Source organism: Hippichthys cyanospilos, chromosome 1 (genome assembly GCF_059441005.1).
Source record: "Hippichthys cyanospilos isolate Australia breed blue-spotted pipefish chromosome 1, RoL_Hcya_1.0, whole genome shotgun sequence".
In the NCBI taxonomy this organism is placed as follows: Eukaryota; Metazoa; Chordata; class Actinopteri; order Syngnathiformes; family Syngnathidae; genus Hippichthys; species Hippichthys cyanospilos.
In genome coordinates this window covers 5,356,801-5,380,969 of record NC_142369.1, presented here as the reverse complement: position 1 = coordinate 5,380,969, position 24,169 = coordinate 5,356,801, and the positions used below count along the sequence as shown (strand labels likewise).

The window sequence follows — 24,169 nt, the reverse complement described above, 5'->3', positions numbered from 1 at the left end:
GATTTTTCTTTTTTTTTTTGATCTGGCCTCTCCGCAAGGCAGACTTTGTAAGGCGGGTACGCAAAGGCGTGATGTGATGGGCGCACTTGCAGGTGCACCATATAAAACCTAAGAGAGCCTCAACAGAGCAAGAAACTTGTAACCCCCCCCCCCCAAAAAAAATAAATAAATAAATAAAACGGAATGCATAAGGACGCCAATTGAATCTCTCTCCGGTGCGACTGGCGTTTCCCGTCTGTCGAGTTTGCAAATTGTCGCGCTCGAAGTAAACTTCCAACTTGTTCCCGGAGTTGCTCCACGTTACCTGCGTGCTCGCGGCCGTCGCCGAGCATCCGGACCACCCTGCCCAGTCTTCCCTCCAGCGCGCCGGATCTTCGGCACACGGACGCCAGCTCGCCCTCCAGCTCCTGCACGACGCCCAGCGAGTGGCGCGACAGCTCGGAGAGTTGCCGGAGCACAGAGCCCAGCGTGAAGGCGCACACGTCGGACAGGTCCGAGAACGGTCCCGGGCCCGGCGACGTCCTCGAGCGCTGCTTGCACAAGTCCCTCGGCAGAACCGCGCGCTTGCAGAAAGGCATCCCGGAAGCGCGAAAAAAAAAAAAAAAGAGAAAGAAATAAAAGTCAGCTCGTCTCGGCGCGCGTCCTCATGTCGAGGCGCCGTCCGATGCTCTCCTCCTCCCAGAGCCCCAAGCAGATGCTCTCGTTCGAGTATGCGAGTTCCGCCGTCCTTCCAAAAGTAAAGCTTGGGAGGCCACCCGCTTCCGGTCGAGTCCTTGCGCAAACTCGCCGACGCTCTCCACCGTTCCAACGGCGCGCTCTCCTTCGACACTCGAAGGCGTATGGCGGCTCCCAAGCGCATAAAACACAATTCGGATGAGTCGTCTTCCGTTGCAAACCTGCCGACAAGCGAGGCCCCCGCTCGGGAGGTATGCATCCAACCGAGCCCGAGTCAAACGTCGCAGATTTGGGCCAACCTTCGCATATTTGCGCGGTGAAGCCCGCCCATTCTTTCTTGAAAATCCCCACATCTGGTCGTCAACGCACCCCTTGGGCCCCCTTCGGGAACCCCTCCCAGACATGGACTGGGCCCACCTCCATGTTTTCGTTCAGTGGAGCAGCCGAGAATTTCAACATCAACAGGCTCCTCACCTCATCTCTTCGAGGGCAACCTGGCTGGACTTGAGATCCTTTCCTCTGTCCACGACCAGTCCAGAGAGCACAAATCTACTGTGGAGAACTAAGTTGAGGTACTTCGCAGGGTGCCTTTTTTTGGGGGCGGGGGCACCCTGCAAGAGCTGTCAAATCATGCTACCTTTCTTGATGATGGCGGCAGTTGTCTGATGCAGAGATGATGAACCGAGATTTTGGATCACTTTGACTTTCTATTTTTAAAGTAAGCCAGGAAACATCACACCACTTGCAGCTCAAATGATTTTTTTGTTGTTGTTGTCCAGGACAGTAAAATCTGCATGTGCTGCTGTCTTCAACATTGGAAAGGTGCCGCTCGCGCAGTTGGAGAGGCGGAGCTCCAACAGGAAGTCACGCCGGCCCGTCGCAGTGGACAGATGGCGCGGCGGCGGTGGGCCCGAAAGCCCGCGAGGAGGAAAGCGTGCAATGGATGGAAAACAAACAATCCAATAGCTTTTGTAAGTCAAGTCGTTTTATTGCGAAAGGTGGGGGGGGTCGCCACTTTAACTGCTGCTTTGCTTGGCGGCCAGCCTCTTGTCCCTCTCCTCGGCGATGGTCAAGCGGATTCCTTTCCCTCTGGGCAAGGACACCCACGGCTTGTTGCCCTGGAAACCGGAGACATTTTAAGGACGGAAAAGGCGCACGCGCTCATTTCTCAGCAACGTTGTCAGACGCGGGCTTCAGCAATTAGCCGCCAGGCGAGGCGAGGTGTCGTTCGGTGCGTGGATTGCGGGCGCTTTCAAAAACCACAAGACCATAGGAGGCTTCAAGTCCATAACAGGAAGCCAAAGTTGCTTCTTGGTTTTCGCAAACTTAGACCAATCAATGAATGGCCTCTGAAGTGCTGTATCTGAGCTTGCACTTGGCAAGTGCGCGCTTCGACGCAAAAGGTACCAGAAAACCTGATAGTCGTGTCGGTGGGAACTGCTATTTTGAAGAATAGGGTGGAAAGGCCTCGATAACAACAGTGGAGACAATTGCCCCGCCCAAAGAGTAGACATATCGCCCCCGATAATTGTTGCAAGGAAGGACTCCAACATCCGTGCGCCATTTGACCATGTGCGTCAACATTAAGCGAGTGGACCTACACAATGCGGTCCATCCAAGTATTTGTGTTTGCACGTACACTTTTGGAGCTGGACACTAAATGCATTTGGCCAATTTCACCCCCCCCCCCAAAAAAAAATCACAGTACTGGCCATCATAAATTTGCTCGTTATCTTTCACGCGCAATGCAAAGCTTCGAGCACATTTTGCCGTCGACCGAAAACGACAACGCGCGCACGAGGCTCGGGACACAACCGATCGTAGCAGGCCCGCTTTCAGAGTTAGGTCATTGAGGCGTGCCGCGATTGGCCGTTACGGAGCCCAGGGCGCGTTCGCTCGACGGGCTGTGAAGAATATGCTTTAAACGGTTTTCGTTGCGCGTGGAAAAAGTCAAGCTAACTCTTGGCAAAATCTGAGCTTTTTACTCGTAAAAATGCCTAGAATCCCTTTCGACTACCTTAACTTTGCTTGTTTGCGTGCTGGCCACATAGCCAAGTCGCACTAACAAATAGTTCATAGTTGAAGTGTGTTTGTGGGAGCGGTAAGAACGGATCTTGAGTGATGGGGGTGACCGCAACCGAGGAGCTCAGAACTTCTTAGAGGATCAGGCAATGTTTTTTCATTGCTAATCAAAATCACAAAGTCATCACTGCTCCCCCTCCGGCAGCGGGGGCGCTCGGCTCACCTTGCCGATGACAAAGATGTTGGAGAGCCTGGTGGCGAAGCTGTTGCCGGTGCTGTCCTTGACGTGCACCACGTCGAAGGAGCCGGGGTGGCGCTCCCTGTTGGTGATGACGCCGATCCGCCCCAAGTTGGCGCCTCCGATCACCATGCACAGGTTACCTGCGGGGCCGGGCCGCCATGAGCTGAAGGCACGGGGGGCCCGAGAGCAAGGGGGCCCGCGCGCCGGCGCCGCGACTTACCCGTGTCAAACTTGATGAAGTCTGTGATCTTGCCGGACTCCAGGTCGATGCGCACCGTGTCGTTGGCCTTGATGAGGGGGTCGGGGTAGCGGATGGTCCGGGCGTCGTGCGTCACCAGGTGGGGGATCCCCTTGGTGCCGACCAGGATTTTCCTCACCTTGCACAGCTTGTACTGCGCGGCCGCAGCGCGCAGTCAACAAACGGTCCAAAACAACACCGGCGGGCCATCGGCGCCTCCTCCTTACCTTGGCTTCCTCGGCGGTGATGCGGTGCACGGTGAAGCGGCCCTTCACGTCGTAAATCAGGCGGAAGTGCTCGCCCGTCTTTTCGATGCTGATAACATCTGCCCATAACGTATAACGCAGACGTTAAATAAATGTCCACAAACCCCAAAGGCCAGAAGTCAGCAACAGCGGGGGTGTGGCAAGCCACTTTTGCCTACTACTGCCGTTGAAATGATGAAAGTTTATTGGGTTTCTAAAAATCATTGTACAAAACACAAACATGATGGTACGCTAGGGACATTTTTCCCCTACTTTATAACTTATGCCAAATAATCATCTTAGACACGGTAGCAGTTGCAAACTACAGGTCCACTATCTGGTCAGTTGGTGTCGAGTTGCAACAAGAGACGGACGGACAAAAACAAAATCAATAAATTGCAAACTATATACATCTGACCTAATAACCACTGACTTTGTCCATGACCCGTGGATGTTGTTTTATGATATACATTGTCAGTTCTGCGTGATTGTTCGAGAATTTTTGAATGTAAAAGTGTTTTTAAACTTTTTTTCTACCACGCACTTTAAATTTAAATTAAATTTATGCTTGGCTAATCCAAGTTTTACATAAAATGAAATAGTCCTTAATTCAATTTGATTGCAGACTACACAATCTATATGTGGAAAAACGATGACAAGAGAGCTTACATTTTGGGGGTGGCTGCATTTATGCTGGACTTTAATTTCACCACCAAGACGATCACTGAAGCAGACTTTTCTTCTTTTTTTTTTCTCCATTTTAAAATAGTTTAATTCCTTTCGCTGCATGTCAAAAAGGTTCTTTTTCCTGGCTTTCCCAGCATTTAAAATAGCCCCGGAAATGCAAAAGAAACAATGCAAACCATGTCCAAATGGACTTGGAAGTCTATTGTATTTCATGATGCGAGGTGAGGCCATGCATGTTTTTGAAGTTCCCGGCCTCCCACGCGCCCGATCCAAGCGATCAACTCATCAGCAGAAGCCCGATAGCGATCCTGAGCATCATGGAGGACGAAAAGATCAGCAACACCTCAACTCAACTCACCCATGAATCCAGTCGGGTAGGTGATATCGGTGCGGACCTTGCCGTCAATCTTGATGAAGCGCTGCATGCAGATTTTCTTCACCTCGTCTCCGGTCAGGGCGTACTTGAGGCGGTTCCTCAGGAAAATGATGAGGGGCAGGCACTCCCTCAGCTTGTGCGGCCCCGTGGAAGGACGTGGAGCCTGAAAACCAAAGGCACCTTTACGGGAGCCGCAGCACAAGGCGCGGGGACGCAGCGGAGCCGAGCGGTGCTTACAAAAACTCCGGTGAGTTTGTCAAGCATCCAGTGCTTGGGCGCAGCCACGCGCTTCAGGTGCTTCTTCGGTCCTCTGGCCTGGGAGACAAAAAAATATTAAAAAACATGAGCAAAATCATCTCAAGCAGAGCCTGTTCCCTGCATGAAATTTAGTAATTTGCTGAGCTACAGATTGATCAGTATGAGAATCATGCAGTGTTAAAAGTCATTTATGAAGTATTTTTTTCCTAAACGCGCCAAAATCCAGTCCACAAGTTTTGAATTGCACGAATTTCTCTCTGAGACACATCTGATTCAATTGTCTAGGGTCGCGACGACGCTCCTCCGTCGCTCACTGTTGAGCTCATTATTTGAATCAGGTGTGTTCCAGAGAGACTTTGAAAACATGCAGGACAGAAGACCTTGTGGTTTGCTGCTACCTCGAAGAAAGGTGTCCGAATTGGGTCCTCAAGTGTTGCGAGCTGCCCGGTGTGTTTTTTGAGGATCGTTTATCCTAAGTGTTTACAGTGTTTTTCTTCAAACACACTTGACTGAAATAGTTGGAATCACTTTCACACCCCAATAGACCTTGCTGATAAACCAATCATTTAAACGAGGTGTGTTAGGAGAGAAAATCCCGTAAAGCATGCAAGATAGCAGCCCACGAGGACTGCAGTTTGACATCTATGCAGGCTTAATGGATGAATTCTCATTCGCATTGAAAAAAATGTGTACCGGGGAATTGTGAGTGCAAAATGTTAACAACATTGACGATGATCATTTTACTTTTGGTTGATTCTTATGACTTATAAACCATTCTTACTGTCGTGAATACGTGCGAAATATAAACTGACGGGTATTCTCCAATTATTGCTAGCTTCGCTAGCGCAGAACTTAGCAAAGGCGGTTGCGGCCCGCACCGGTCAACGAACCACCTCCATGGAGCTCGACAAAACATCTCCTCGCTTGTTTTAATAAACTGACACGCCGACAGGCACGCCGCATTCAAACCACAATTTTCCGACTAGCATAGCAGCCGCGAGGCTAACGCCAATCCAAAGTGCAAATCCACAACGATGGAGTCGTCCCTAAGCAGAAATACAGACACCATCAACATTGTAAGGCGTCTCTTTTTGAACTCGTCTGTTAATGTTTGTGGATAACCAACGCCTGAATGGGATGTTTAACGATGATTTGCGAAATGAACGACAAAAAAAATGGACCCACCATGTTGAAGTCTGCAGCGGAAAGGACCTCTTGACTTCCGGTATGTAGTCATAAAGGCGTCTACGGCACAGCGGGAGGGACAAAAATATCAAAACGGGTGAATCGGCTTAGGTATACTAATATCGAAAAGTGTATTAAATTATAAATACGTGATGTGTATTTTATCCTGGGTTTATAGTGGGCGGTATAACAGAACTGTAGTACAGATAGATATGTGTTGCCGATATCGGGAGAGACTGAGGGGTTTGCACTCTTCAACTCTTTTTTTGAATAAGTGACCACACGTGTAATTTATTCTCATTGTATTTCTTTGATTTGAAATCTAGTGATGCAGATTCCGTGTTTTTGTGAAAGACGTTTCCAAATCAGCGATCAAGCCTGACAATGTGATGTAACCAAATGAGTGCGAGGCGGCAGCGGCTATTGGAAGCAGTTACTTGAACGTCAAATTGACTCACACTCCCCCAAGCAGAAAAAAATGTGGTTTGTTCCAAATTGGGGGGACATTTTGCAATACTTAACATTGATCGGGAAGGTTTTGAGTCTGAAAAAAGTATACGGTGTAGGAATTGTTTGAGGAATTATAAGACAAATAAACTCACGTCTGATCTATTTTCTTTTTTCTTGGACTGGACAAAAAAAATGGAGGCTTTTTTTTTTATATCGAGAAACTAAAGCCTTTAAAATACACAAATGAGGTGAAATGATAGACATCAAGTATGAGCTGCTGCCACTGGCTGACCCGTTCGTGGTTTACCCCGCTTGTGGCCCCAAGATCGCTGGGATAGGCTCCAGTACACAGGTCACGCAACAGATGGCTGCAAGTAGCAAGTGAATACCGTGGAAGAAAAAAGTTTCCCTGTGGAAATGCCAGCTTTTTGTCTATGATAGAAAAAGGAAGACCTTTCGCAAATAGTCAACATGATAAAATAGCAGCGGAGGAAGACCACAGATCCTTCATCACGATCTACTCATCACCTGTGCCGACAAAGCAACGACACCCCACTTTCATTTTTGTCTTGGAATGACAAAAGCGAGAGCGTCGCTACAGTGTGGCCACACACATGCCTTTCATTGTCAAATAGTAGGCGGTGGGTCCTGGGGAACAGGCTGTGCTTTTGCCGTGTGAAGTGTAATTGCACATACACACCACCAGGTGAGGGTGGCACTTTCAATGGCAAAGTCTGTGCAAGATTTCACAACGTTTTAGATTGCTTTCCAAAACATTGTTTCTAACGTGATTTGGGAAAAAAAAAATATATATATATAGGTGGCTGTTAGTAGCATGTGCAGCTAACTTCAGCTTGTGTTCGTTAAGCTTGTTACAGCATTATTTTCAATAAAGGAAGCGAGCGAGCTGAACCAACGTGCGAGTCCGAGAAATAGTTGAAACAAGGAGGCAACGTGAGGAGTGAATTGCGTAGAAGAAAGGAAGAATGAGCCGCTCGCTTCTGAGTTTAAGGGCTTCGTTGTGCACAATAATTAGCTAGCTGCCTTCTATCATTCATCGGGTAGGGGTCTCACGCAATGGTTTCCTTATTCAGGCCACTAGAGGGCAGCATGCACGATGCATTTTACTACGTTGTAGTAGAACTGCGAAAAAGGTTACCTTTCCTTATATTCGCTTTTCAAAACTACTTGTATCAACTTGTTGTGTGTACTCTTCAAGCTATTACAGCATATAAATATTTCCTTCGGGGTTGTAATATTTTGTTCCGGTTTAGTAGATATTTACAGCTCATCAGGAAGTGCTCCTCTTCCGAGCGTTCTCTTCTAGTTAAAGACCCGAGCGAGGTTACGGCGGAAATACATGACGGACATTTTTCACAAATAAGACAAATTCCAGAGTTGCGCTTTTTGCATGTGTCGTTGCTCGTGAAAATGAACGTAACGTCCCTTTTTGCCCAAGTTGGGCTGTTTTGTTTTGTTTTGTTTTTTTTTTTCAGGTGGGATAAATGAATGTTTTGGGGCTTCGATTCTGCCTCTTTATGACTCATTCGGTCAAAACAAAAAAACACTTTGGTCCCAAAAGAAAGTTCCAAGGGACACTTGTCACATGGAACGTTGGGCGCTGACGACGCCCGCGAAAAACGAGACGATCGCGTTTCCTGCTTACAAAGGATGTCTTAGTTTTCAACCGATAGCTTTTGTTTTGGAAGGAAGTCCCTCCGGTATCCGGTTTGTTATCAACGCCTACTTGACCAGACACCCCGTAAACGCCAAGGAGCAGGAGCAGCAAAACATTAGCTTAGCTAGCCGGCTAGCTTCAAGTGCTCTGGTCCCCGTCAAAGCATCGATGAGTCGCAAAAGAAATCCGACTTATTCGGCTGCTAACCTGTCGCCCGAACCGCAAGGGGTCTTCATGGAGCCTCCCGGGTTGACGTGCCGCCCCGACGGCGGCGATTTCCTCAACCTGGAGCCCGACGAGGAGCTTCTGTGCTCGGTGAGCTCGGTGAGCGAGCACCTGGGCAGGAACATCAGCGCCGCGCTGGACGCCGCAATGGGCGAGATCCGACACATGCTCGCCGTCAGAATCCGGGCTCTCAAGATGGAGCTGCGGGACAAAAGCAACGAGATCGCTCTGCTCAAAGCCAAGCTGAGCGACCGGGACGCCAAGGCGGCGGCAGCGGCGGAGGAGCGGGACGAGGAGGCGGCGGGGGAGGATGAGGATGATGAGGAGGTTCCCCCCGACTCCTCGTGCAGAAGCGCCAGGATGCTCTGCGCGGAGCCCAAAAGAGAGAAAAGGTCCTTCCTGCCCGGCGTGAAGAAGGAGAATATCGACGCCATTTGCGACTACTTGATGAAGGACAAGAACTCGAGGGGGGCCGCGGACGAGCAGGAGGAGCCGCATCCCCTCCAGCTGTGGCCCGACGGCGGGGCCCCCGGTCACTCGGACGACATCTTCAACATGCTGCCGTCCGGTAGCGGCGGCGGTGGCGGCCGCCGCTTGTACGACTACGAGTGGATGGCGCCCGTCGAGTACTCTGCAGAGCTCAAGGGTGAAAAAAAAGGGTGTGGGCCGGTCCGGTCCACAACAGCACTCTTGCAATCGCTCGTGTTGTCATCAATGACCAACCTAAAATAAGCATAGTAGTCGACCGCAATCACACCTGAACTTTCTTCGAGGCGCCTATGAGTTCAAGTCGGTCTGAATTGGGACCCCTTGCACACTCTTTTGGCCACCTCCATACCAAAAGGACGTTTTTGTGATTTGCATGCTTTTTCTGCTTGTCTGCATGCTAAAACCTTTGATTTACATCATTTACATCGAAATTCTTTTGATAAATTACCCAAAATTGAATCCATGGGGCGGCATGGCTCAGCGGTAGAGTGGTCGCCTCCCAGCCGAAAGGGTTCGATCCCCGACCATCGAGACCATGTCTAAGCTGCGTCATCAGTAGGTAAAGGACTAGTTAGTGTAAAGCGCTTTCAGTACCTAAGGTAGAAAAGCGCTATATAAGTGAAAGTCCAAGTCCAATCCTGTGCATGATACATGCACAGCAACCCCTGATTTGAGGTGTTTTGTGACCCTGACCACTGCAGCTCTACTTGCTCTGCTTGTATTAGTTTTTCGACACGTCGCTTAATTTTTTTTTTCTTTCAGAAGCAGGTTAAGCCCTGCTATTTATCTCTTCCACCTCAATCCCTGTGCCAGCTCTACCCTGGAATGCAGGGTTTTTTTATTTTGTCAATGATTGATATCAGTCTCAACATTAGTCCCCCCCAAAAATACAATTTCACTTGTACAAAAAAACCCAAAACTGCTATCGGGCTGAGGTTTGCAATTTTGCACATGCTTTAAAAAAAAAAAAAAAACAGTAGCATCTTGGTCCAAACAAAGTATGTCTGTGTCAGTTGAGGAGTGCTAAAAAGTGCTTTGCAGCCATCCTGTGGCACCAGGGTGTCCCCATTATTCCAACGTCTTCATTTCCGATACAAGATCATAGATTTTATTCCGATGCTGTTTTTGTGAAGCGGTGTCGTTCCTCATCCAAGTCAGATGGGCAAATGAAACCTCGCGATGTACAGTGGTCGTGATTGTCTTTGTTTTGCTCCTCTAGATGGCACTCTTGGTTCTGAGATGCAAGCGCTCGCCATTACTTTGAAAGCAAGAGCACCATAGAGAGGAGTGAAAACAGTATGACAAGTTGTGGGCGGAACTAACCATAGAGCCAATGTATTTTTTGCAGCGGTGAAGCCGCCCGAGCGCGAGGACGAGGAGGGGCAAGGGGAGGAGGGCTCGTCTGAGCGGACCCCGGCCCGCTTCCCGCACGTCCAGTCCGCCGATTTCCCGGCGGAACCTGGTTCCCCCGGCGAAGGCGGCGCGCATCCAGGTGGGCGGATCCTTTCCTAGCCTCCCTTCCCCTGTCCACGTCTCGGAGCCAACGCGGCTTTGCCTTTTGCAGGCGGCCGGCGCTTCCCCGACCACACCTTCATCTGCTCCCTGTGCGGGACCTTCTGCCCCGACGCGGCTTTCCTGGACGAGCACGTCAAACTCATCCACTCGGACGGCGGCGGCGGCCAAGCGCCCCGGGCCCCGGGCGAAGAAGTGGCCCCCGGCGGCAAAAAGGAGGCCCAAGTCAAGGGCAGGTACGAGTGCGGTGACTGCGGGCGGCATTTCAACTACCTGGGCAACCTGCGGCAGCACCAGCGCATCCACACGGGCGAGAAGCCCTTCGCCTGCCCCGAGTGCGGCGAGCGCTTCCGCCACGCCGCCCGGCTCAAGAGCCACCGGCTGGTGCACAGTGGCGATCAGAGCCCCTTCCCCTGCCCGCAGTGCGGCAAGGGCTTCTCGGTGCTGTCGGGCCTCAAGCGCCACCAGCGGGTGCACACGGGCGAGAGCCCCTATGCCTGCCCGCAGTGCGGCCGGCGCTTCAAGGAGCTGGGCAACCTCTACACCCACCAGCGCATCCACAGCGGGGCCACGCCCTACTGCTGCCAACAGTGCGGCCGCAGCTTTCGACATCTGGGCACCTACAAGAGTCACCGCTGTGCGCCCCCGCCCTGAGACCGCGCGGGCTGGCTAGCCCCCGCCACAGTTCACCTCCCTTTTTGTCTTTTTTTTCTTGAGGGGGCGGGCGCAATAAAAAGAAGCTTGCTTTCAACCACACACCGGCTTTCTTTTGCCTGTACAGCTCCGGAGTACACATTAACGTTCTTATTGTTTTTCCTGTTCAGGGGTATTGAGACAAGACGCGTTGTTTTACGTAGCGCAATTCACGTACAAATACATGGGAAAAATACAAAACTCAACTTTCGGGGTAGTAGTAGTAGCCTGGGAAAACAATTGTTTTCGACAAGACAGCCTGAAAAAGTGGCCTTATTTTGGTATATAACACGGGGAAGTTGGCTCGAATTGACTGAAATATTTGTGTCCTAATGGTGCGAAACTTGGAAGCTCTGGAAATGAGTTTGAGCCCAATTGTTAACTGTTGTGCCACCTACTAACTGTAGGGGGCATTGCACCCTTGCACAACGTCAAGAGCGAGCCAGCGCCGCCTCCGACGGAGGAACGGTGCCTTGCACAACTTCCAGCATCAGCACCCAAAATCGCACTGAAGAGAACCAACTGAGGAGAAACAACGCCCCTGCTTATGCACGCAGCGCGGAGGACATCTCGAGCGCAAAGCTCCGTGACGTGACGATGAAACGCGCGCCGGGGAAAGCATCTTCTCGACAACAAATGCTTGCGCAAAGGCCATTTTGTGCAGTCACAAGCCCTATCAGGCACAGGTGCAGTCGCAACATTTTCAGCGGGGTGGCCAAACGCAGCACTCCAATGAAGAATGACAGGGCAGGCGTGCGTTCCATCATATTTCAATATTATACGAACCCTTGGGGGAAATTTGGACCCAACTCTAGATGTTTTTGACGTGATATCAAAGAAAAGCAAAAAAAAACACGAGGAAGCTAAAATATCGCATAAATCGTCAAAACATGTCCACTTTCGATTTGCTGTCTCTTGCAAAAGGGAGGTGGAGAGGTCCACCCAATAGGTGTCAAATTTAGCCTATGTTGGGCTCGTTTACTGCCATTCAACATAGGAAATAGTGTCCATTTTGGACATATAGAAAACCCCGTGTTCTATCATGCATTTCCCCTGATTTTCGCTGGAATCCTTTCAACAGCAACTCGCCAACGGGGTGCAATATGGTAGCATTGCGTTGCATGAAGTAAAACGCTTCCTGCAGCAAAATAAAAGCTGTCTTTCAACATTTAATTTTTGGATGGACGCCTTTTATCAACTACAAGTCCCACAATGCAGAGCAAGAACTTTGCATTATGGGAGTCAGGTTAATCTACTCAATGAAGTCATTGGAAGGCTTGTGAATCTCATAAATTGTTCATTAGTGGTTTTGAGATCCCAACACCAACATTTCCATTGCACCCTGTTGGCGAGTTATTCATGCAAACGTCGGTGGAAATGCATGATAAAACGTGGGGTTTTCAATATGTCCAAAATGAACAATATTTGCAATTTTTTAATGGCAGTAAATGAGCCTGACATGGGTGAAATTTGACATGTGCAGGGTGTACCTCTCCACCTCCCATTTGCAAGCAATTAGAAGGGACGGCAGGACGACATATTGAAAGTCGCCATGTTTTGACAATCTATGCAATATTTTAGCCTCCAAGTATGCTTTTCCTTTCATATCACACATCAAAACCATCTAAAAGCCAGAGTTGGGTCCGAATTTTCCCCTGTGGTTAAACATGTCTCCTTTTCAGAGACCTCAAAATGGTCATGTTTGTTTAAATGTCCTCACTGGTTATTCCTTTGTAAAACATGGCCCACACATGACTTGACCAATGGTATAGATTTGGATTAGGGTTAGGGTTAGGGTTATGGTTATGGTTATGGGTTAGGGTTACCCTAACCCTACCTAACCCTAACCCAAATATGAAAGTGACCAAAATGTAACCTATGACGTTCTGGCCCAAAGCCAGTCATATTTTGTATGTGATACAGCTGTATATTTGTTCATGAGTATTGTAGGTCGTTCTGTGCTTGCTGGAATGTTCTCGTGTTTCCATTGGAATGTAAGTAAATGCACATGCAGACGTGATGTTTCTGAGCTTTGCTGCAAATCAAAGGACAAGGCCTGTAAAAGCATTTTTGTTTCGTTTGAAAATGAAGCACTGACAGCCTTTCAAATGACAGCTTTTGTCTTGAAATGCTTCTTGTGGTGTTTGTCAATCCTCGGCGCCACGAAGACACGCATTAGATGGACGATGAAGAAAAACCCCGGGAATGGAAGTGAATGGCACATATTATATTGAAACCAGGGAACAACAATGGCCGCTTTTGACTTGCCTGTTGCCAACGGGAGTTAAAAACGTTTCCAGATACGACTATGAGTCAGGAACCCGGCGTTCCACTCATGTTTCCAAAGAGCATAAATGCATGACGATGCTCCTGGGTGTGCATCTAGAAACTGAGAAATGGGGAATATTCAAAAAGGGTTTTCAGCTAAAGGGTCACCCCCCCCCCCCCCCCCCATCCATTTATCTATCCAGCTGTCTACCTAGCTAGCTAGCTACAGTATATAGTGGTCTGTCAAGCTAGGCAGCTATCATCCATCCAGCTGTCTAGCTAGCTACAGTATAAACAATAGTGTCATACATTCATCAATAAAATGCTTTTACTCAGGCTTTCAAATTTGAACTCGTTTAATGTCAATAACAAATCTCCACGCGCGACCATTGCTTTTACAGCTGTAGACATTTATTAACCCTCCCCCCCCCTCCATTCACAGTAAAGGAACCAAATGGAGATCAAAATGTTATTTGTTAACGTGAAAAGGTGAAAGCGTTCCGGCAGTCGTTGGAAACCAATCGGATGCCAATCACGATGCATTGGCTTGTAACGTTGGAGCTCTTGTGGCCGTCTTCAGTTTCAAACAGCTGGATGCCATTCAACAAGGCCTGAAAACATTCCAGGCTCAAAGAGAGGAGGGCGGGATATGATGAATTAGTTTTACAGTGTGACTGACTGCCCAAGTCAAGGTTAAAATCAAGATCCGCCCTTCCAACTTTCAAGCCGGCACACATCTGCAATTTTTTTTAGGGCAACTCACAAAAGGAAGAAAAATTGCCGGTCAAGTAAACATGCCGTCCATTCCTTTGCATTTCACGCACCGTTCACGGAGAGTTGCGTCCAGGATGAGATGATCCAGGACAAGACAACAAAAAATTCCAATGGAAGATTTGGCCGCCAACCAAAAAGCTGATGCACGATGACGACAGCTCCCCGTTTTCTGGACTGGCGAGCAATGGTACAGCAAAATCATCAATTCGAACGGAGCTTTGGTTGTAAAGTGGGAAACTAATCAAGTGGACAGTGTATGCAACATACAAGCAAAGCAAAAACAGAGTTTTCAGTGTCTTTCACCTGCTTAGTTAACAGATATGCTCGCGCAAATTTCAAGAACGACAAAAGGGGTTCACCGTGAGTCAACGTCTGCCAATTGTCACGTCCGAGTGTGTTTACAGGGAAGCCACTCAGACCTGGCTCTTGACCCCCGCCGAAGGGCCAGCGCCACCCTGTTTATCATGAGCACCGGAGATCCAGTGGTAGCAGTCGGCGCCAGTCTTGCCCCGAGGCCGCGCGGCACAGCGGGTGCAGTAGACGATACCAAGGGCCACCATTAACACCGCAAAGATGCAGATGGGCACCAAGAGGCCCACTAGGAGCCAGGTGTTGCTCTGGGCCGGCCTCCTGCCCTCCCGAACAGAATCCGAGTGCTTGGTTGTGGGCCCCTGAGACGGAGTTTCCCCCGGAGGAACGTCCCCGGCGGTGGTGGCCACATCATCCGCGTCCTCCACCCGTTCCTCTTGTTTTTCCTTCTCAGCCGGATCGCGGTAGCTGGACTCAGTAAGCATGTCGGACACTGTGACTTTATCCCCTGGATTTTCTTGGTTCTGGAGCGCAGTGGAGAACCCCGCCCACCAATTCCAAGCACCCTCTGAGATTGTAGAGGTATGAGCAAAGGGAAAAGGTGTAGTCTCCTGCTCTTCTTCCTCCTCATCTTCATACAAGTAAAGAGAGGTGCTGTAAGTTGTAGCGGGTGTGAGTGCGGGTGTGGGGGCGATGGTGGTTGGCAATGGGTCAGCACGGCCATCCGCATCCTCCTCCTCTGTCACAACCTCTGGCGCTGAGAGAAAAATGTCCTCCTGCGGCGCGCGGGTCACCCAGATGACATCAGAACCCCAAACTTTGGGTGGGTCAGTTAACCACTCGAGCGTCTGTCCCCCGTCTGGCTCCCAATCAGTTTGGCCGGGCTGCGGGGGCCAATCGTAGTTGACAGGATCCCATAGAGGTCCGGGCTGGGGCGTAAGCCATGGTAAGGGCGGCGTGACGGAAGATGGCTCACCTGTCTTCCGGCACGAAGATGAGTCGGACGTGTCAAGTTGGTAGCCTTCCTCGCAATAACACTCGAAGCCGCCCTCGTAGTTGACGCACATTTGCTGGCAGGTTCCCGGGATTTGGCATTCGTCGGTGTCTTGGCATCGACCGGGTTCCTCGGGCAGCGGCGAGAACCCAAAATGGCAGTGGCAAAGGAAGGAGCCGTCAGTGTTTTCACAGGAGTGTTCGCACGGGTCGCTCAGACATTCGTCCAGATCCTGGCAGACGCCCTCCTCGCTGAGGCGGAAACCTTGCTGACAGCGACATTCAAAGCTCCCGGGAGAGTTGAGGCACCCGTGCTCACAGGGACTCTGGAGGCACTCGTCCACGTCCAGGCATCCGTGTTCATCTGGCGCCAGCATGTAGCCTTCAGGACAGGCGCAACGGTATCCCTCCAAAAGCGGCAAGCACTCAAACTGGCAGTTGGCCTCCCGACAAGCGTCAGAGAGGACGCAGCTCTGGCCGTCGTCTGCCAGCTGATAGCCCTCGGCGCACTGGCAGTACGAGCGCGCGCCCTCTTGCTTGCAGAAATGCTCGCAGCCGCCGTTGTTCTGCCGGCACCAGTCGCGCGCCGCCTGAGGATGGGAGCAGAGCGGGGAATCTCTGGACCAGCCCACCGAGCCGTCTTCCTTCAACAGGCACAGTACCGACTGCTCATCCGTCTCGCAGGGCACGGTGGCCACCGAGCCCAAGGGGACGTGGGTCAGGAGGGTTCCGAGAAGGCCAAACGGCGTGGCGTAGAAGGCGTTGCCCGAGCCCTCGCTCCACAAGGCCCGACACATTCCTTTGTAAGCGTAGTGGCACAGATAACCGTCCGCCGGCACGGAACAAGAGCCGTCCAGCCATTTCAAGTTCTCGCTGGGCTCCTGAGTGTTGTAGCCCGTGACCACGCAGCGGGGCACCGAGCACATGGTGTGCGAGTACTCCCTCTGCCAGTTTGTATATTCCGTGTCCTGGTCGCCCGTCGTCCACGAGAAGCCCCGAAGAGGTCGGGAGGCGGCGCACTGGCGGGGTTGCCGCTGCAGGCCGATCCACACTTGGACCTTGGTGCGCGATTGGCGCAAGTCGGCGGTGGTGAAGAGCGCGTGGACGGCGGCGGCGTCCGCCTGTCGTTTTAGGGTGGCCAGGTCGCCTCCCTTCTCCTTGCAGGCCCTCCACGCATCCAAGAAGGTCTTTCGCTGGAAGTAGACCACCAAGCAGCCGTCTGCGTTGCACAGCGCATCTCTCTCCCTCAAGTCTTCAGTCCAGACGCAAGAAAGACCCCAGAAAAGGAAGGCCAGCAGAGAGGTCCGCAGGGGAGACGCAGACGCGCTCAGCGGGGAGCCCATTCTTGTACGGCGCGGTCGATTCCTTTTCTAGCCGCCTGTTTGAGCCTAGTTGCGCTTTCCTTCCCTCATTGGAACTTCTGCCTTTGGGAAAGGCTCTTCACGCTGCCCTGCAGGAACGCGTCTGAACTCTGGACTGCAGCCCAGCGCATGCAGGGCGCACCGAAGGAGGGAGGGAGGGAGGGAAGGAGAGAACAGAGGAGAAAGAAAGCATTTTTGGAAGACGTGGGAGGAGGGGGCGGGGCCCTGGGCGGTGATGTGTGTCGGGGGGGTGAAATGAAGTGAAGAGTATGTCATATGGTTTTCATAAATCTTGATTATGGATGTAGTTTGATACACTGCCATTTACACCCCCAAAACACACACACCAAGGAGTTTTCTTGGCTTCATCAACTTCGAGACACTATCCCGCAATGACTTATCTTTTCTTTCCCGTTTGCCGTAGGATTTCATCGACAGACATTGTTTTTTAAGCAAATAATTGATTCTCCATCACCTAAGCCTTGGCTAAACACGCCGTTGTGTGCATCTCCAAATGGAATGGAGCAGAGGATGTACGCGATCGCGCACATCTGCTTTCCTAGTCTAGAAACACATTTGCAGCGTGGCAGAAAGAAGATAGCGATTCCCGCAGAAAAAAAACCCATCAGGAACAACAATTCCAGCCAATAAATCTCCCCGATAGCGATGGGGAAGTAGGGAAAGTTGTCAAGGTCATCGGCGTGTAGGAAGAGGGCCTCTGCTTTTGCAATGAAAACAAGCACTCTGCGCTGAAATGGAGAGCGAAGTGGAGGAAGGGCTCGGCGGGGGTGGGGAAAGCACTTTTTGTCTCAAAGTGGCTTGAGCGACGAGGAAGAAGTTGGAGTTGTGAATGATTGGCGTCCGGGAGACGGATCTATTTAGAATGCACCTCTGAAAGTCGCAGTCCGGCTCCCGAGGTTGTACGGCATACCGTGCGTACGGGGAGCCGAGACCGCGGCGGGCGCCCAATGTTTCCTTCACCTTGCCCAGATCAAGGGCAACGGTTTGCATTCAGCGCTCAGCGGCAGCCAAGCACGAGATGAGCACTAAGTAGCTTCAAGTGACGCCTCGCCACTGTCGTTTGTTTGCCTGACAAGAGCAAGCATTCAGTCGCAGCCACGCGACAACAACGCAACGCTTCAGCTAATATTTGGCCGCTGGCTTATGACTACTTCCCTCCGATATATAGCCTACGCATTGTTTCGCTTTCTATTTCAAGAAACCCGAGTCGTCAAAGTTTATTATTGGCGGATGAGGTCCAATTATCTACATATATCTATAATATTTAAAGATTATTGGACAGAACATTTGGGCCAGTCTCGCAGTCCGGCCTGGATAGATAATTCAAGAGCGAGGCTAACCGCTCCTAGCGTCTTCTTTTCGTTCTCTTGGTTCCGGACTGGGCGGATGTATGAAGACGGGAATCGCCGTGTGTGTTGCCTTGCGGCCGCAGAACGTGACGTTCCGGTACGTTCGGCGTCACCATTCGGAAAAGGAGACACAAAAATTGCCTGATTAATGAATAGTGGAATCGAACAATTTAAAGTGTACTTGTGGCCCTCAGAAATAAAAATTTATACAGTTTGGCAAAAACAAACAAACAAGTGCATTTAACGTAACTGCGTCATGTCTCGGCCGCTTGCCAACAAGTGTGACGATGGCCATGTTGTCTCATAAAATAGTTTCCTCGATCTATTATAAGCTTACCTTAATACAGTGCTTCTCAATTATTTTTTTGCAAAATCCCTCTTAAAAAAGAGAAAAGCGTTTGCGCCCCTTCACTCATAGCGCCGACTGTAAATAAGATTAAAATTGTATAAGTATACCTAAATGTGTCTCCTTTTTTAACACACAAGAAAAAAAGCAACTTTGAACAACTGTTAACGACAATTTTTACAGCATTAGTACAGGTTACAGGTTAGTTTAAAACAGAAATAAATAGCTAGTGCATAAAATTGATAAAATTGATTATAAATGAGAGTAAGGCAATGCATTGCAATACAATTTTTTGCCCCCGCTCAGTGGATATGTAATGACTGTAATGAGCTCCATTTAGAGTTGCTTCCCTTCCGTCCCTGTTTCAGCTGCTAATTGTCCGCCGGTCAGTCGAGCGGAGGGTTGCGCGATAACCCTTTGGCAGATTTTGGAACGAAGCTCACAAATCAGGTGCCACGGATTGTAGGGCGCAGTCGATTCTTGAGAAAACAAAGGGCTCGGTTTGCGGAAAATCCTGCCCTTCGGATTCGGTTTGTCGGAAAGCGATTCATTAAACTTCCTTGTAGTTCAACTATCTTGGGGTCTTGTTTACGACTGAGGGTAAGCATATCGGCGCAGCGTCTGCTGTAATGCGGACTCTATACCGGTCTGTTGCGGTAAAGAAAGAGCCGAGTCGAAAGGCCAAACTCTCGATTTCCCGAGCTGCGGGTCGCTACCGAAAGAACCAGATCCCGGATACCAGCTGCCCAAATGAGTTTCCTTTGCGGGGTGTCCGGGCTCTCCCTTAGAGATAGGCTGAGAGGCTCGCTCATCCGGGAGGGACTCGGTGTCGAGCCGTTGCTCCTCGGTGTTGCGAGGAGCCAGTTGGGGCATCTTATTAGGATGCCTCCAGGTGAAGTGTTGCGGGCATGTCCCCTGACTCGGGACTCGCTGGTTGTAAATGATGGCCGGGAAGATGGAAGTCTGGGCTTCCCGGCTGCCCCCGCGACCTGAGGTGAAGGCAATGGATGGGTAGATGAATGAACTTCCTCGTAGCTTGCGCCGATCACCAACGGGCAACGATGCCAGAGATCCACATCATCTCGAGAAACCGCGGATCCCGTGAGAACGTGTGCAATGTTTCCCCAGAGTCCTAAATGAGTCACAAGGGGACGGATTGCGGGTCTGCGCCCACGTGACGCTTCCCGTGGGTGAGCGCTTGCCCCAGGTTCAGCAGTCTTCCGGTTGTTGTTGATTCCTCCCCCAGTCTGCTCCTTCTGGCGGGCCAGGAAATTCCTCTTTATACGATTAAGGCTAATCAGCCCACCAGATGGTTCAAATACCCTCATAATCGACGAACGGAGGTCTCGACGTGTAGCCGCATATGCTAACGCGCTCCACAAGAGCAAAGATAAACACCTATGCTCACACGAGGCCAAATACGTGAGAATGCGTCCTAAGGAGATGTGGAGGTGTTAGTCGACAATGTCCACTGTCGGCAGGCGCCTGCTACTATAGCGTCGGAGAAGGTGATGAAGTTGATGGGCTCTAAAAATAACAAACATTTCAAAACTCCGAGTGAGGCAGAGCAGATGCGACATGCAGACGTGGCGGCAGAAAAGAAGTTGGCCCTTTCTCTTGGCCGACTTTGCGGAGACGCGTGGGGATGCAAACGGAGGAGAAGGGGGCTCGCCGGAGATTTTCCTTCTAATGGTCACGCCAGATGGACAACAACACCTGGATTTATAGGGAGAACACGCACACGCCTCAAGAATGCAATTTTTGATTGGGCAAGATAGCATCGTTTGAAAAACTTAGAATAATTGTATAGACGTAGGTTATCCCATATTTGTTTCTGCAACACGTATATTGGTAGAAGTGGATATTTTCTGTTGATGACCTAAGGACCTAAACACGGGCATGATGACCTAATGACAAGCACGATGACCTAATCACAGAAGGGAACAGTGTGGGGTCTGTCACCATATTCCTTGGAAAGAAGATAGCAGTGATTGCATGGACTGATAGAATATGGACACCCCTATATACCCCACTAACACAAAACGATTGTTACCATATATCGATATACCGTAATGTCTCCACATACCTTTTAGGGTATGTGAAATGACATATGAATCGGAGCTCTTGACTTGTTTGCCTTGAGATGGTGCTGGTGTGTTGGTGAGGCATACAGAAAGACACACCTTTTTAGAACGTTTAATCTGTACCTTTTTATTTGACATTTCCAGAGAATCATTTCCAAGTCCACAGGAGCAATAATATTGATTTTTTGGAATATTTTGCGTATGTAAGTTTACTTGTTTAGCTTGCGGTCATAGTACTTCCCGTGTGACGTCCTTCAGCCCACTAGCTAAAGTGCTGAGGATGTGCTAACAAATTGGTTTTCAATTATTTTGGCATTCTCCGTCGATAAGTTTTTATCATGGCAGAAACGATGTGATTTTGTTGACAATACTTTTGAAAAGGATAGCCTGGAAGAATGTTTGGTTTGGCTTTATTAAGAAAAGGAGAGAAAAAAAACGATTCTGCTTATTAAATGTATGAATGTTTTTGTCAAAATAGCACATTCAGTGCTCCAAATTTAGGGGAAGGAAACCATGTTTGAATGTGTTATGTAATAATGTTAAAAAAACGCTTGCCTGCCCTCTCCCTTTAAGTCTCGTTCATGTATGTCTCGAGAGTCATGGTGACCTACGTGGTGACCTATGTGGCACGTGTTTTTTTTTTTCCAGGCTTCCACTAAGGCCTCAGGTGGGGGCAGGGCCCGAGTCCCTGGTGTTTTTTTTTTCTCATTAAGATCTCGGGGAGTTTGTTAGCGATTAAGGCCTTTCCGTCTTGTCTCCCCCTGTTGCTCATTGTCTTTGGTTCTTGGCCGGTTCCAGTCTGTTAAGTAAAAGTAAACAAGCCAGCTTGCAGGACGAGAAAGTCCTCAGCTGCTTTCTGCATCAAGTCACGTGAGAAACTTCACATCAAAGTCGCGCCCGGCGGAATACAAAAGTCGGATCGTAGCGCTTCACGTAGCTCATTAAGCATACGAGAGCGCTTAGCGAGATAACGGGGAAAAAGCCTGGTTGAGGAAGGGGGGAGGCAGCGTGGGAGGACAGACTGGAGACGTGCCAGCTCGGCCGTGGGAGAGCTCGGGGAAATGTTTATTGTGCTCAAACTCCTTGGGGAAAGTCGCTCTGGTAGGGCCACGTCAAACCTTCGAGCCGGCCCGGCGAGTTCCCTCCCGATGCTTTGCGGGAAACCGGAATGACGGCCGAGCGAGCCTCGCGCAAGCCTAGGCGCGAGCGACATCATACAGGAAGCCCTTCGCATGACCCCAAACCAAACTTAAGTCAATTTACATGTTCAAAAAAAAAAAAATTATATTATTGCTCCTGTGGACTCCTGAAAAAATCCTGGATGATTGGAAATGTCAAATAAAAGGGACAAATGAAATGTGCTAAAAAGGTGTCTGTCTCTGCACCCATCACCAACACAGCAGCACCATCACAACGCAAACAAGTGAACTGCATTCATATTGTTAACTGCTACAATTCATATGATTCTTTTAAAGGATTTAGGAGCATTTTTTAATTATTCTTTGCAAGTTATATTTTGATTGTTGTGCACCAATGTCGTTCTAATATGAATCTGTTATCGTTTTTTAATACGTTTTTATAATTTCTTAATATTCATTGAAAAGGTTTCGCATATTTGAAAGCTTGGAACAAATTAGGCTCTTTACATGTAAAAAGCGTCTCTACCTATGAATGCTTGATGTTACGAAATGACTATGTTACCGGCTTATCCAAAAATATGGTCATTATTAACCAGTAATTGTGAAACATTACGTTAGATGAGAATTCTCATCAATGGTACACAACATAAGTGCCTCCCACAATGCTGGAGAGAGATGCTGCTAAATTCAGAAAGAAATACGTAGTTAATTAGCTCGTTAATTAGCTCGTTTGCTAATAAGTGCCGCCTCCTCCTCCCTCTGCCTCTACCAACTAGCAGCTCAAGTCACATAGCTCCAAGGGTCAACGAAATATCATTTTTCCTTGATTATTTATATATTACAACGTTATTTAATTCTATACATGTATAAGTACTACTTATTATACTATTTTCAACTCATTTTTAATATATCTTAAGTCTTTTTTTAAAAAGTTTTACCCGGGGTCTTGCACGCATCAGCTAATTAGCATAGGCTTCTATCGGTTGCCGTATAAGCATTTCGCCTTAGCATTCCAACTCCGGAACGGATTCATGTCATATGGCGGGGGTCCACTGTACATGATCCTTAAGACCGAGGCATAATGAGCTTCTGTTTGGTGTTCAATTCGCTCATTTTTTTTTCCGCTGCACGCATGACTTTGCCTGCTAGCTTGACATCATCTTACTTGGCATATTCAAGTCAAGCCCAAAGGCTGAAATCCACCAATCCAAAGCATGCAAAGACGTTAAGCGGCGTTTCGCCAGTGCGCTACTTATAGCGATGGCGAAACACGCGTACAGTAGGTCTTATCGTACTTCATAGCCAACGGCCTTGTAGGCCCCTCATTCTTGTGCCTAACCTGCACTGGGCTCAAGCTGATCGCCCCCAAAACATTCCCACGCTCCGAACGGGCCTTTCCCCGAAACACAACAGGAAATGGAGGTCAAGCAGCCCTCTATTCTAGTGCCATATATGTCCGTGTTTGTACGGCCACGTCTGCCTTTTCTCACCACTCGTATATTTATAGCAGCCACGGCAAAAAAGACAAATCCCCAGCAGCCCCTCGAGATCTGAAAACCATCGGACGCTGCCCGTCGCCCGACAGTGTTTACAGAGGCGGGCGATTTACATTTGCGTGCTCGTCCCACATTTGTCGGAGCGTCGCTCGCTTTACGTCACCCTCGCTCCGTCGTTTGCGCCACCACTACAGGGCGAAAATGGACTTACATTTAAAGTTAACACCATGTCTGCGGCTATACAGTTACACTGCAATTGAAACACAACATAGTAATATAAGTGTAACACGAAAATAAAACCAGCTAAGCTAAACCAGCTTTTTTTATTTTGGGCCGCATTGTAGTGATAGTTTCTGTCAGAGGGCCGGAATGACTGTGAATTCAAATACATTTTAAGTGTATTGATCACACATTTACCAAGATTTGATATCAGAAGCCGGCAAAAACTGTTCATAAGAGATTTGGAGAATAAGAAAATGTTTTTCTTCCTCCAAATTTTTAAAAGTTAAAGACAACTTGCAATTTGGGTATTTTAGTCAGAAAGCTGAAGTCAAATCAGCATTTCAAGGGCCCACAAAAAGGGAGGCGGTGGGCCGGATCTGGCCCCCGGGCCTTGACTTTGACACCTGTGAGCTAAGGGGTTTGACCCAAAGGTATAAATACCATCATTTTTAATATCCCACATTTGAGAAATGCAGGGACATGAGCGCAATTAACAGTTTAGTAAAGAAATGTCTTCAACTAGGGAATTATAAAACCTTTCTCCTAAAAAACTTCTATCTTGCATTTCCTGAACGAACGCTCCCATTTTCTTCCTGGGATTTCAGCGCCTGCCATTGTAGCCCAAAGCGTCCGCTTCTCCATGGCTTACTTCCAAAGATGAAAACCTGGCCACGCCGAGTGCCGACCCTGTCGCTTGCGTGCGCCACGTTCTCACGCTGACTCCTTTGCTGAAAATAGGCCGGGATAGTTGGGAAGGAGCGCAGATCTCGAGAAAAAAAAATGGCTGAGATTGAAGAATGAAGGGACAAAAGGGCTGCGGAGGATGACAAATG

At 49.3% G+C, this 24,169-nt stretch overlaps 4 protein-coding genes and 1 non-coding gene across 6 annotated transcripts in view; 1 reads left to right on the top strand and 4 right to left on the bottom strand.

The window, feature by feature from the left end:
- nhsl2 (NHS-like 2) overlaps positions 1-1,398 on the bottom strand; it is a 28,259-nt gene extending 26,861 nt beyond the window's left edge. The window contains exon 1 of one of the 2 annotated variants that reach the window (XM_088424898.1): positions 305-1,398. In XM_088424898.1, coding sequence (XP_088281024.1) covers positions 305-578 — 274 coding nt within the window. In that variant the 5' untranslated portion in view covers positions 579-1,398. The remainder of the gene's footprint in view (positions 1-304) is intronic. The other variant, XM_088424749.1, reaches the window with a different exon arrangement.
- Positions 1,399-1,638: 240 nt separating this feature from the next.
- rps4x (ribosomal protein S4 X-linked) lies at positions 1,639-5,987 on the bottom strand. Its single transcript, XM_088425152.1, has 7 exons — positions 5,928-5,987; positions 4,722-4,799; positions 4,467-4,647; positions 3,404-3,501; positions 3,159-3,330; positions 2,921-3,078; positions 1,639-1,793 (listed from the first exon to the last, which is right to left on the bottom strand). Exons 1-7 carry the CDS (start codon positions 5,928-5,930, stop codon positions 1,692-1,694), a joined length of 792 nt encoding a protein of 263 aa, XP_088281278.1. The 5' UTR covers positions 5,931-5,987; the 3' UTR covers positions 1,639-1,691.
- On the bottom strand, positions 2,818-2,888 carry LOC148428774 (small nucleolar RNA SNORD61). The gene has a single exon (XR_015867977.1). It is a non-coding gene; the product is annotated as a small nucleolar RNA SNORD61 (small nucleolar RNA).
- Positions 5,988-8,107: 2,120 nt separating the features above from the next.
- On the top strand, positions 8,108-11,037 carry znf16l (zinc finger protein 16 like). The gene is made up of 3 exons (XM_088425025.1): positions 8,108-8,926; positions 10,118-10,261; positions 10,334-11,037. The coding sequence occupies exons 1-3, from the start codon at positions 8,224-8,226 to the stop codon at positions 10,933-10,935; spliced, it is 1,449 nt and encodes a 482-aa protein (XP_088281151.1). The 5' UTR covers positions 8,108-8,223; the 3' UTR covers positions 10,936-11,037.
- A 2,543-nt stretch (positions 11,038-13,580) lies between these two features.
- On the bottom strand, positions 13,581-16,803 carry cd248a (CD248 molecule, endosialin a). Its single transcript, XM_088413492.1, has one exon. It carries the CDS (start codon positions 16,659-16,661, stop codon positions 14,430-14,432), a length of 2,232 nt encoding a protein of 743 aa, XP_088269618.1. The 5' UTR covers positions 16,662-16,803; the 3' UTR covers positions 13,581-14,429.
- Between the last annotated feature and the right edge of the window lie 7,366 nt (positions 16,804-24,169).

What these genes read in the sequence shown, in the direction of transcription:
- rps4x (XM_088425152.1), bottom strand. An exon ending in CTACCCGACTGGATTCATGG is followed by an intron (nt 3,502 to 4,466) that starts GTGAGTTGAGTT and finishes CGTTATGGGCAG; the next exon opens with ATGTTATCAGCATCGAAAAG. An exon ending in ACATCTTTGTCATCGGCAAG is followed by an intron (nt 1,794 to 2,920) that starts GTGAGCCGAGCG and finishes TCCGGTTTCCAG; the next exon opens with GGCAACAAGCCGTGGGTGTC.
- cd248a (XM_088413492.1), bottom strand. Translation starts at nt 16,661, where the DNA reads ATGGGCTCCCCGCTGAGCGCGTCTGCGTCTCCCCTGCGGACCTCTCTG.
- znf16l (XM_088425025.1), top strand. Translation starts at nt 8,224, where the DNA reads ATGAGTCGCAAAAGAAATCCGACTTATTCGGCTGCTAACCTGTCGCCC. An exon ending in GTACTCTGCAGAGCTCAAGG is followed by an intron (nt 8,927 to 10,117) that starts GTGAAAAAAAAG and finishes TATTTTTTGCAG; the next exon opens with CGGTGAAGCCGCCCGAGCGC. An exon ending in CGAAGGCGGCGCGCATCCAG is followed by an intron (nt 10,262 to 10,333) that starts GTGGGCGGATCC and finishes TGCCTTTTGCAG; the next exon opens with GCGGCCGGCGCTTCCCCGAC.